The following is an 11,268-nucleotide window of genomic DNA, read 5'->3' as shown; positions in this document are numbered from 1 at the left end:
TTCATATTTTCCATGCTTTATTTTTGCGTTTTAAAAAATAGCTTTATGAGGAATAATTTATATATCAGTAAAACTTGCCAGTTGTTAAGTATACAATTTAATAATATTTTGTAAATTTGTAGAGTTGTGCAATCATCACCTCAATCCAGTTTTAGAACATTTCCATCATGCCAGAAAGTTTCCTTGGGCCCTCTGCAGTCTAAAAAATAGTGCACATATCTTAATTTAAAAATTCTTTATTGCTAAAAAATGCTAACCATAATCTGACAATGCAGTGTTGCCACAAACCTTCAATTTGTGAAAAAAAAATGCAACATTGCAAGCAAAGCACAACAAACAAGGCATACCTATACTGTATCTGAACTGCACCCTATGCAAACAAAGTATATAATTAAGGCAAGATAACATCTCTTACCAACTTTATGGAGGAGGAAACTGAGACTCAGAGGGTTTAAGGGACCTGACCAAGGTTATAGAGCTAGCAAGTAACTGAATTAGAACTTTTCTGGCCTCCGGTCACCTGGTGAGACACTTTCCCCACCATGCTGCGAGGCTAGCCTACCCACCATCCTTGTTCCCCCATCTCATCACTTGGTGTCCCGTCCCTCCCTCTCAGGCCTCGCTGCATTGAGCGTAATATCTGAGCTGCTGGCCATGGCTGGTCCCACAGCTTCAGCCAACTCAACTGGATACAGAACCAATGGCAGGCCTTTGTTTTCCGTCTGGAGACAAAGTATGCCTTCTAGTCTTTCTCCCTCAGGCTGAGCTGGAAGGGGGAGGTCAGCCACATCAGAAGTCTGGGCCCATCTCTAAGGAGATGGAGGCTAGTTTATTTTCTTTAGGATACAGAGGCAGAAACAAGATGCTCTGTGTATATATGTGCATGTGAGTGGCTCACCTGTGGGGAAAACCAGAGGAAGATGTGATCAAGGGTGAGGAAGTTGGAGGAGGTCACCCATCAAGGTCTCTGTCATCAGTGGCTGGCTTGCTGAGGATGCAGGTGTGACTGTGTGTGAGAAGGTGCTGGGGGCACTAGTGCACAGCTGTGCACACACGTTTGCCCTGTGGTCGGTGATCTTTGGAGTTGGGCCCCTCAGAGGACAGAGATATCCTAAAATCTCCTTGCCTTCTTTTGTGTTTTTGCAACTTTAAAAATTATTATAGTGTCTGCTCTGTAACCCCATACATTGCCATTGTATAGTTATTCAGGAAGAACTCAGAAGAAAGCACCATGGTGCTTTCCTCTGGGGAGTAGGATTGGCGTGTCAGGATTCCCATTCCACTGAATATTCTCTTGTTCCATTTGAATTTTTCGTCCAATATTTGTGCAATTTTCATAATAGAATGAAAGAGAAATCATTGTTATTACCAGTGAGCCACGCTGTGTTTGCCTGTCTTCTTGAAGACCCTGCTTCTATCAGCTTAGTCTAGGGCTGAGCAGATTACAAAGTGCTATCAAATGCAACTTCTCATTTAATCCACTCATTCATTCAACAAATATTTGATAAATGTTCCTTGTGTACCAAGCACAGTTCTAGAAGCTGGGGATACAGCAGTGAACAAAACAGATCAAAATGCCTGCCCTCCTCGGGACTTACATTCTACTGTAGAAAGACAACCACCACTAACAAACTGTATGGTATGTGAGAGGAGGAAAGGCAAGGCAGAGAAGGTGATGGGGATGGGAGGCTGCCATATTGAAGAGGGCTCAGGGAAGGTGAGCTGAACAGACTTGGAGGAGGTGAGGACGTGACCAGGGAACTTTCCGAGAGAAAAGGGCTCCAGGGAACAGCAAATGCAAAAGATCTGAGGCAAAAGCATGGCCAGGTCGCTCGAGGAACAGCCAGGAAGCCAGTAGGACCGCAGAGAAGTCAGTGAGGGCAATCAATGCAGCTGGGATTAGAGAGGAAAGAGGGTCTCCAGATCCTGTAAGGGCTGGTGGGGCCACTGGGGCTGGGTTTGGGGTTGTACCCCAAGTGAGATGGGAGCCATTGGAGGGTTTGGCTGAGGAGGGTCATGACCTGACTGATGGGTTCACAGGGTCACCCTGCTGGAGACCATACTGTGTAGCAGGAAAGTGGGGAGGCTGCTGAGAGAGACGCTGGAGACTAGGAGGAGGGTGGCGGCAGTGAAGGGGCAGGTAAGTGTCAGAATCTCTAAATATTTGTCAAAGAGAACCGATAGGAGTTGCCGGTGGATTGGATGTTAGGTCTGAAGGAAAGAGAAGAGTCAAGAATGACTCCGAGGTTTGGGGCCTCCAGCTGGGAGGATGAAGTTGCTTTTGGCAGAGATGGGGAGACCTGGGGGCGGCGGCGAGCGGTGGGTGAGGTGGGAAGGACCCCACCTTCTGCCGGGACAAGTGAAAGTTATGAATCGGGGAGGCAGTGGGTTCCCACACGTGGGTGTTGCGGGCGCCTGCAATTCACAGGTGTGGATGCTCGGGGCCGGGCAGGTCACGTGACGTGGGCGGGCGCCCCCTGGCGCGGGGAGGAGCGTGCGGCGGCGATGGCTGCGGCCGGAGCGCTGGAGCCGCGGGCGCCTAGCAAGCCCGGCCGCCGCGCCCTGTACTTCTGCGGGAGCATCCGGGGTGGACGCGAGGACCAGGCACTGTACCAGCGCATCGTGTCGCGGCTGGGGCGCTTCGGGGCGGTGCTCACCGAGCACGTGGCGGCCGCCGAGCTGAGCGCGAGCGGTGAGTCCTTCAGAGCGCGGGGCGGCGGGGCGGCGGGGCGGCGGGGCGGCGGGGCGGGCGCGGGGTGGTCGCGCAGTGAGTCCTCCGAGTCGGGGCGGCGAGGCGGACGGGGCAGGCGCGCGCTCTGTCCAGGTGGCGGGGCTGGTCCTCCTGTGGGGTTGCTCCCACCAGCGCCCCTGCCCGAGAAGTAAAGGGGCCCCAGGCACAGACCCCGCGCCTCCTAGTACACCGCCCCCGGGAGCCCACTCTCCGCATTCAGTTACTGTCTTGATATTCGGTTTCTTCTTGGAGAACTTCCTTGGGCTCTTTCCAGAGGCGTTTGTAGGGAGGAGGCCGACTGGGAGTCGGCATACCTGCTTCAGTTCCCACTTCTCTCGCTGCCATCTTCTCCCCCACCTAAGACTAAGGTTATCCTCCTACTTCCCCCTCTGTGGCCTCGAGGTATCAGCCCTCCCTCAGAGCCACAGACCCCAGTTCCCGCCACCACCGTCTTTCTCACGCCCTCTATTCAGGCTGCTACTAACGTTCTGCCCCTGCTGCGTGGTTGACCAGGCGCCTGGCTGACCTTGCACTCTGGAAATTGTGCCAGAATTCGTGCTTCTCTGATAACAAAACCTTAAGTGGTTCCCCCTTACCCCGCCCCGGAGCAGATCCAGGATTTGTGGGACCTAATGCAGTCCTCAGAGACTTCTTTAAATCAGCTTTCAAAATTGCTGAGGCATTGGAAAGAAGCCAGAAGCCTGTGCCCCTGAGAGTTCAGGTTCATTGGTTTCAGGGTCTGTCCACTCCTGCCTGATGGCTCTGAAACTTGACTGAGCTCAGCAATCTGAGGGAGCCTGTTGAAAATGGAGGTCCTGCGGTAAAGCCTCAGAGTCCATTTTTACCAAAATCGGCTGTGATTTGGGTGTCTGTGAGCCTATGACCCTGGATCAAGCTGGAACGCTGGGACCCCAGCACCTCTCCTGCCTTCCTTCCCACCACCTCCTACTAGTTACACTTGGCATTTGCACCCTGATTCTCAAACTGGTGGGTATGAGGATCACATGGCGAGCTCAGGCAGCAGCCCGGGCACACTGACACCTGGCTCTTTGTAGCTTGCTCATGTTCTCAGGTGATTCTCATACCCACCAAAGCCTGAGAGCCTGTTAGGCTCTCGTTTCCTTGCACGGGCCAGTCTTGGCTCCTGCCTGCCTTCCCCCAACCTGGGATGCGATTCCTTCTCCTCTTCACCTCTGATTAACAGTAAGTACGTCCTTCTCTTCATTACACCCATATCACTCATCTGGCCCTAATCACAGAACCCCTTGCACAGGACTGCATTTTTCTTGTGGGCTGTTGCATTTCCTCACTCCTACCAGTGAAATCAAGTGTTGGGCAGGCTTGGGGGTCATCTGTTACGTCTCCCCCCTTCCCTGAGCAGGCTAGGTTTGGGGATGTCAGGCAGAGGAGAGAGACTGAGGAGCAGCACGGGGCCCTGACCCACTTTCTCTCAACCACAGGGGAAGAGGCTGCTGGGAGTGACAGGCTCATCCATGAGCGGGACCTGGCCTGGCTGCAGCAGGCAGATGGTGAGGGGCCCTCCCTTCTACTGGCAGACTCCCCTGGGCGTTAGATCCCCTGGACACACCTGGCCTCCCCACCTAGAAGGGACTCCCTAGAGCACCCCCTCGCCCCATCACACCCAGGCTCTGTCATCTCTCCCTCTCAAGGCCGAGGGTGAGCCTCGGTCTCATCTTTCTTCCCAGTGGTTGTGGCAGAAGTGACCCAGCCATCTTTGGGTGTTGGCTACAAGCTGGGCCAGGCTGTGGCCCTCAGTAAATGAATCCTGTGCCTGTTCCGCCCGCAGTCTGGCCGAGGTGAGCACTCCCAGCCCTGGTGGCCACCCCTGCCTCCCTCCTCTGGCCACCCCTGCCTCCCTCCCCAGCTCTCTGAGGACCTGGCCCTCAGCTCCTTCCTTGGGGAGCCCTGAGGCCACTGCCCACCCCCTAGAAAGGGACAGGACTGGGAGCTGAGACTGAGGGCAGTGTGGGAGGGAGCCTCTTTCACCTCCCTCTGCCCTTCCCAGAACTTTCAGCCATGATCCGCAGAGCAGCTGATGGCTGGCGGTTCCAGGTGTGGGACTACGAGGAGGCAGAGCTGGAGGCCCTGCTGGACCGGTACTTTGAGGTGGATTCTCCTGAGCAGGTGGCTGCCTCCCCTGAGCCGACCGCTTAAGTCAAGTTTACTTGACTTACAGTTTACTACATTCTTCTGAGCCCACGCTCTGCTCTAGTACCATTCCTACTTCTTAGCCCCTGAACCAAATTAAAAGGTAGGTTGATGATTCTCTTTCTGTCTGTATGGGGTGAGGGGCAGGTCCTCAGTAATATCCTCTTAACTCCCCCTTCACTTCAAGGTGTAGAGAGACCCTTTAAAAGTCTACAGGCCCCCAAGAGGAGGATACTTCCTAAAGCCCTCACAGCTCCCACCAGGAACATTCAAGAGTTTGGAGGAAGCCAGTCGTGGGGGAATGTCCATTCCTCACTCTGATGCTTGGCTGGGTCCCAGCCAAGTGTACCCGCCTGGACCTGGCCCTGTACCCTGTGGACCCTCATATCCCTTTGTCAGCAGTAGGTCATGAGGTCTGCTGTGGCCCCTCTGTGATGATGCAGTAGTATGGATGTCTAAAGAAAACAGTGGAGGAAGAGGAGGTTTGGGTGTGTGGGAGGGAGCGGGGAGTTGAAGCTGTCCAGCTAGCTTCCAGGGAATATATGAAAAAAGTTTATTCAGTAAACAGAAGGTTCCACAGACACGAGGAACCACCTCCCCCTGCGAAAGGAGGAAAGGGGCGCCCGCCCAGCCCCTGTGGTCTCCTGACTCCAGGGCGGCTCCAGGCCCCCTGCGTCCTGCCCCCTCAGTCATAGGCATCGTCATCATCCTCCTCGTCTCCAAAGAAGAATGTTTCCCGCTCCAGATTCTCAGAATCCTCGTCATAGGAGAAGCTGTCGTTGTCCAGCTCTTCATCAAAGTCGTCCTGCTGCCACTCGGGCATGTCGTCGTCTTCCTCCTCCTCCACCTCCAGCCCCGAGGAGCCCTGGGGCCTGGGAGCGAGCATCACACTCAGCCCCAGAGGAGGCGTGGCACCTCCCCCACTACCCGCCCCGTCGCTCTGTACCCCCTACTCACTGACTGCTGTGCACGTTGGACCCTTTTGCCTCCCGAGCCTCTAATGACGGACTCTGGAGTCCAATCCGGAAATCCTGGCAAGGAGACAGGGGTGGTGGGGAGCAGGAGAGGACGCTGGGCTTCTGTGCCTGGCATTCCTGCCACCCACGTTCTCTGAGGGCTTATGAGGTGCCAGGCCCCTGCCCGGACCAGGCCCACCTCCTCCCCTCACTCGGCACAGTACTTCACAAGCACTGCCTTTGTGGAATGGCTCAGAGGTGCTCTCCAGGGACCCAGGATACCACCCTGGCGCTTACCGTGGGCATTCATACTGCTTCTGCCCAAGTTACTTATTGCTCCGCGAGGGCAGATTCCTAGCTTAAGACTCAGTGTCAGTGGACTAGGGCTGGAAAGAACCTTGGATCCCTGGCCCCAGTCCCACGATTCTGAATCTACATCTGGGGAGAATCTTCTGAAAAGGTTCCCCAAGTGATTCTGAGGAGCAAGCACTGGCCAAATACCCTTGATCTAGGCTGACTCCTGTGTTTTGTAGGCGCCAGGCAGTGGATGGGCAGGCAGGCTGGCCTGGGAGCTGGGACATACGCCCAGGCCTCCCGGCACATATTCGCCCTCCATGCCTTTGCTTCGGATCCCCCCAGGGCTGGAGGACCCCACCGTGTGCCAAGTGCGGGGAGAAGGGCAGGTGGGCGGTACCTGGGTGGAGTGCTGCAGGATGGCCAGCAGCCGCTCCTGGATTCGCCGCAGCAGCTCCAGGCCCGTGTTGAGGTGCTCGGGCCGCAGGAGGCGCAGTGAGGAGGCCAGGTCTCTGCCTCGCAGCAGGGTCTCCTCTGTGAGGGGGCAGAGCACAGGGGATCCCTCTCTTCCCTTCCTTCCGCGGACACCTACTGACACCCACCCCTCTACCAACATTTACCAGGCATAGGCCTGGCCACTCACTCCCACGGGGCTTACATTCTAGGGGTGGGGACAAGTTGTGTCAAAGGAAAGGTCATCTGAGGCTCTGGCCTGTACATCTGCAGACCTGAACTTTACAAGGCTGATGGCAATCAGGCTCTGAAGCACAGGAAGCGTGAGAGGTGGAGTGGGGTGGGTGCCAGGGCAGGGGCCTCACCAAGGAGGATCTGCAGGGCGTCAGTGTGCAGCTCCAGGTTCTTTGTCTGCTGTTCTACCACATCCATGTGCTCTGTGTCCTGGTTGTAGAAGCTGTACACGCAGGCGTAGGCGAGCACCTGCGGGGGCCGTGTCAGCCCACTCTTGCCAAGGCTGCCTCCTCCCTCCCCAACCTGGCCCAGCAGCCCCCCAGCCCAACAACCTTTCGCGCCTGCTCAAGACCCCGGCAGGCATCGCTGAGGAAGGTGAAGGACTTGGGTGGGGGCACCTCATGGATGGCAGATACACGGTTCCGCAAGTTCACAGCGAAATCCTGTTGGGGGTGGGGGGTCAGGGCCAGCACAGGCACCCCCGCCCGCCCAGTCACACCAGCCCTCCTTGGACCTCTGGCCCTGCCCGCCTGTCTGGCCCTGCCCTCTGACCCCCTCACCCACCCAGGTGTCCCCTCCCTGCTCACCCGGGCCTGGTGATGGAAGGTGCACCGCTCGTTGTAGTCCTGGAACCGCTTCTCCTGGCGAGCTGCTCTGCTCACCTGGTGAGGACAGGTGGAGAGGACTGCTGGGTGGTTGGCAGGATAGGAAGAGATTAATACTCAGACCAGCTACCATTCATGGAGGCCTTCTGACACTTCAGCCAGATTTCTGCATTTAATCCTCATAACTCTGAGGGAGGTCGGCCTATCAACCCCTTCTACAGATGAGGGTGCTGAGGCTTAGACAGGTTAAGTGACTCCGCAGTGGAGCCAGGCTCTGACTCAAGTCCTTGCCCTGCCCTGCCCTGCCGTGCCCTAGTACCCCGAGAGTGCCCGGCCCACCTGGCTTCTGTAGCCACCTCGGTGTGAGAAGTCCAACTCTGGGGCTGAAGGTCCTTATGCCCAGACCTCCCAGGACAGAACTCCTAGCACCTGCAGGCCCAGGTGGCTTCTGTCTTCACCCCACTGAGCCTTTGCCCCAACAGCTGCTCGGCTGCTCTGGACACAGAGCCCTCTTTCCCCAGGGCCTAGCCGCAGCATCCCATCCTGACTCCTCCGGGAGCCAGCCCCTTACCATGGCAGAGCAGTTGTAATAGTCCTTGTGACTTGGCTTCCAGGACTTGAGGCAGCGCCAGCAGAATCCATGGTTGCACTTGGCACAGGTCATGCTATGGAGGAAGCTAGATGGTCCGAGGGCTCCTGGCTCTGGCCAGGGCCACGTCAGGAGCACTAATAACGCACCACTGAAGACACCTTGACCCCTCCCTTTCCCTCACAGTCTTCTTAACCTGACCCATCCCTACCGACCGCGCCCTGGCTTCTGTTTCCCTCACGCAGCACAGACTTAAGAGTGGGGGAAGGAACACTCAGGCCCAGGAGTTACTCTAGAGGGTGCCGAGAAGGTGGCTGAGTAGCTGCCCTTGTGTGCCAAGCTTTCTGGTAAGCCCGCAGCCCCTTCCTTCCGCCTGGCCTCCCACCCTCTCCCATGCCCCCTGACCCCACCGGTGCCACAGTAACCCCTTCTTACTGCAGACACCCCTCGTTCTTCTCAATGGGAGCCTGACAGCTGGGACAGCGCTTGGAGATGAGCTTGGCCAGATGTTTGCTCTGGGCCTCGACGCTCATGCCATCATAGTAGCCGCCGTCATCAACCCACTGAGACATGTGGCCACAGCTGGCAGGGTAGTGTGCCTAGAGCAGGAGGGGGCAGTGAGGGCACAGTCCAGCCCTTACTGCGTGGGAGAGAGGGCGGGGGGGTCACATCGGGGGGACGGCAGCAGGCTGAAGACAGGGCCACAAGGGGTATAGATCCTGGCTGGAGGGCAGGGCAGGGGTGGGCGCCCACCTCAGGGAAGCTACAGTTGAAGCAGGAGGCCCAGCCACACTTGGAGCAGGTGGTCCCACAGCCCAGGCCCTGGCGGCACAGGATGCGGTCGCAGCCCTGGGGGTTGGTGCACCAGGTCAGGTTGGAGCAGCTCTCCACGTAGCCACGCAAGAGGGCCTTCTCGTACTGGGGGGATGCAGGTGGCAGGAGGTGAGGGCCTGGGACGCCACACCTCCAGGCCCCCCGTGCGTCAGCCGGCTAGATCCCTGGGGCTGTGTGCCGGAGCCTCCCAGGGCAGGGGTACCTTGGAGATGACTTCTGGCGAGGAGACGATGGCGCGGATGAAGGCTCCTGTGGGCTGCGCGGGGCAGTCAGCAATCGGGCAGGTGCAGTTCAGCACAAGGTTCTGCTCGATTCGAGTCGTCAGATACTCATTCCAGCAAGACTAGGAGGGACACAGGAGGGGCGGCATGGGAGCAGCATAAGAGTGACTAAGCCAGCGCCCCTGCCGGGGTGTGCGAGGCCACACACAGCCTGCTTCGACAGCAGCCTCAAAGCGGACCCTAATCTTTCCGGCTCCCAAGGGTTTTCCTGAGATTGGCCCAAATTTCAGTTCACTTGGAGGACGTACAGGCTGGGGTAGTAACCTGAATATAATCATTGTTGAGGTGGATGTGAAAGGAATGAGTGAAGAGAATCAAGAAAAAGGAGAAGATTCAAGTTGTAAGGAAGATTTGGAGAAAGCAAGAAGGGAGGTCGGGGGGCCGGCCGGGGCCACCGCACGGAGGCCTGTCCTGCTCCATCTGCTCGCGTCACTGCCCGGCTCCATGATCCTGCCTCCCCGGACTCAGCCTCCTCAAAACAGCCCCACCTGCTGCACCCCCAAACCCTCCTCAGCCACCCCGCCACTCCCCCATCACCAGTGCTGGAGCCTTCACAACTCTCAAATCCTTTTCTTGCTCCCACATCCCAGGCCATCATCCCCTCTCACCTAACCTGCTGTGGGAGCCTGCCCTGAGAAAAGCTCTTCCCACCCTTCTCCCCACGCTGCCGGCGACGTGGCCTGAGCACCTGAGCCTCCCGAAGACTCCATTAACCACCCCATCCTTACACTGCTGACTGCCGAGCCTCCCAGACAATGCAGCTCGACTGCAGGGGAGCGGATTCAAACCTCCAAGAGAGATAGGAAGTACTTTACTGGACTATTTTCACTCAAGGTATTAAACAAAGCAAACCCCTTTTTACAGTGAGACAAGCCCAGGTAAATCGGGAAGTTGAATGCAAAATTCTTGTATTTTTGAGATCATACAGAGAAAATTTCTCCAAATTCGGAAGCCCACACTGGCAGGCACACAGGTGCCGTGGGCTGGGAGCACTGCTCTGAGGGACAAAGGCCAGCATCCCAGTCCGGAGCCCGCACCACTCCCCCAGGGGGCCCCTCTGCTTTGAGCCTGCCCTTGGCTTACACTGTCCCCACTGCCCGGCTCAGATGGAGTGCGGTCTCCAGCCTGGACTCCCCATCCCGCACCCTGCCCCGCCAGCTTCACCCTGGGAAGCCTCCTCCAGCTGCTGCAGACCCCAGGGTTTCCCATCTCTGATGGCTCCTGCTTTGCCACTTGTGCCGCTCAGCTGTGACTTATTCCTAGGCTCCTCCTTGCCTGAGACATATTCAATCAGCCTGTCTTTCTCAGTCCCATTTTCAGGTTCCCTGTCTCACGTCTATGGGGTCGGGGCATTCCACGCTCAGTGCCCTGGGTGGTACCAGCCAAGTCTCTCCACTTAATTCCAGATTCAAGAGTCCACTGTCCACTGTCCAGTCACACACAGTGTCCAACAAAGCAGCTCAAACTACATGTGGCCACAACAGATTGAATTTCCCCTAAAAAACCTGCCCTCTGCCCCAGCCCTAACATTTCCTCCAACCTAGTAAAAGATAACATCCCATCCTCCTAAAGGCTCAGTTCAAAACCCCAGGAACTGCCCTGATTCCCTTGTCCTAAGTCCCCACCTCTCACCCTGTCAGTGCCACCTCCAGACATGTCCCAACCTGTCCACTCTCCCTCCACTGTCCCTACGCCAACTGCCACCATCTCTTGCCTTAGTACAACAGTCTCTGAACCAGTGTCCCTCCTTCCACTCTGGTTCCGTCCAAGCCTTTTCTCCACATAAAGTGATCTTTTCAAAAATGGAAATCGGATCATATCACTCCCCTGCTTAAAACCCACCATGGCTTCCCATGAAGTAAAAGCCACTGTCTCTGATGTCAACCCAATCGGGCCCCTGTCTGCCTCCCAAATCTCCTCCTCCTGCTGTCCCCCAGCATTCCTGGGCTTTAGCCACCAAGCTCAGCTTCTCTGCACTTGCCATTTCCTCCATCTGCCATGCTCTTCCCAAGACAGTCACCTCCTCAGACTGGCCTTCCCCATCCAGAGTCCCTGATAAATCCTTCATCCCACTCCTAACCTTTGTCACCTCCTATGACATGACCCCATTGTATTATCTTCC

The 11,268-nt window shown here is 56.6% G+C and overlaps 2 protein-coding genes across 2 annotated transcripts in view; one reads left to right on the top strand and one right to left on the bottom strand.

The window, feature by feature from the left end:
- Positions 1 to 2,448: 2,448 nt before the first annotated feature.
- DNPH1 (2'-deoxynucleoside 5'-phosphate N-hydrolase 1) lies at positions 2,449 to 5,003 on the top strand. Its single transcript, XM_032463112.1, is given in 4 exon segments — positions 2,449 to 2,692; positions 4,192 to 4,260; positions 4,438 to 4,548; positions 4,758 to 5,003. Coding segments are annotated over 4 exon segments (516 nt in total). The 5' UTR covers positions 2,449 to 2,505; the 3' UTR covers positions 4,907 to 5,003.
- A 426-nt stretch (positions 5,004 to 5,429) lies between these two features.
- Positions 5,430 to 11,268, bottom strand: part of CUL9 (cullin 9) — a 33,978-nt gene continuing 28,139 nt past the window's right edge. Inside the window, exons 32-41 of the mRNA XM_032463113.1 lie at positions 9,068 to 9,208; positions 8,785 to 8,949; positions 8,467 to 8,630; positions 8,014 to 8,107; positions 7,425 to 7,499; positions 7,170 to 7,280; positions 6,969 to 7,086; positions 6,551 to 6,684; positions 5,858 to 5,931; positions 5,430 to 5,772 (exon numbers count right to left, since the gene is read on the bottom strand). Of these exons, the coding sequence (XP_032319004.1) occupies positions 5,586 to 5,772; positions 5,858 to 5,931; positions 6,551 to 6,684; positions 6,969 to 7,086; positions 7,170 to 7,280; positions 7,425 to 7,499; positions 8,014 to 8,107; positions 8,467 to 8,630; positions 8,785 to 8,949; positions 9,068 to 9,208 (1,263 nt within the window). The 3' untranslated portion in view covers positions 5,430 to 5,585. The remainder of the gene's footprint in view (positions 5,773 to 5,857; positions 5,932 to 6,550; positions 6,685 to 6,968; positions 7,087 to 7,169; positions 7,281 to 7,424; positions 7,500 to 8,013; positions 8,108 to 8,466; positions 8,631 to 8,784; positions 8,950 to 9,067; positions 9,209 to 11,268) is intronic.

Source organism: Camelus ferus, chromosome 20 (genome assembly GCF_009834535.1).
Source record: "Camelus ferus isolate YT-003-E chromosome 20, BCGSAC_Cfer_1.0, whole genome shotgun sequence".
NCBI classification, from domain to species: domain Eukaryota; kingdom Metazoa; phylum Chordata; class Mammalia; order Artiodactyla; family Camelidae; genus Camelus; species Camelus ferus.
Note: the sequence above shows the minus strand (reverse complement) of the source record. Positions and strands in the feature narration are given on the sequence as shown.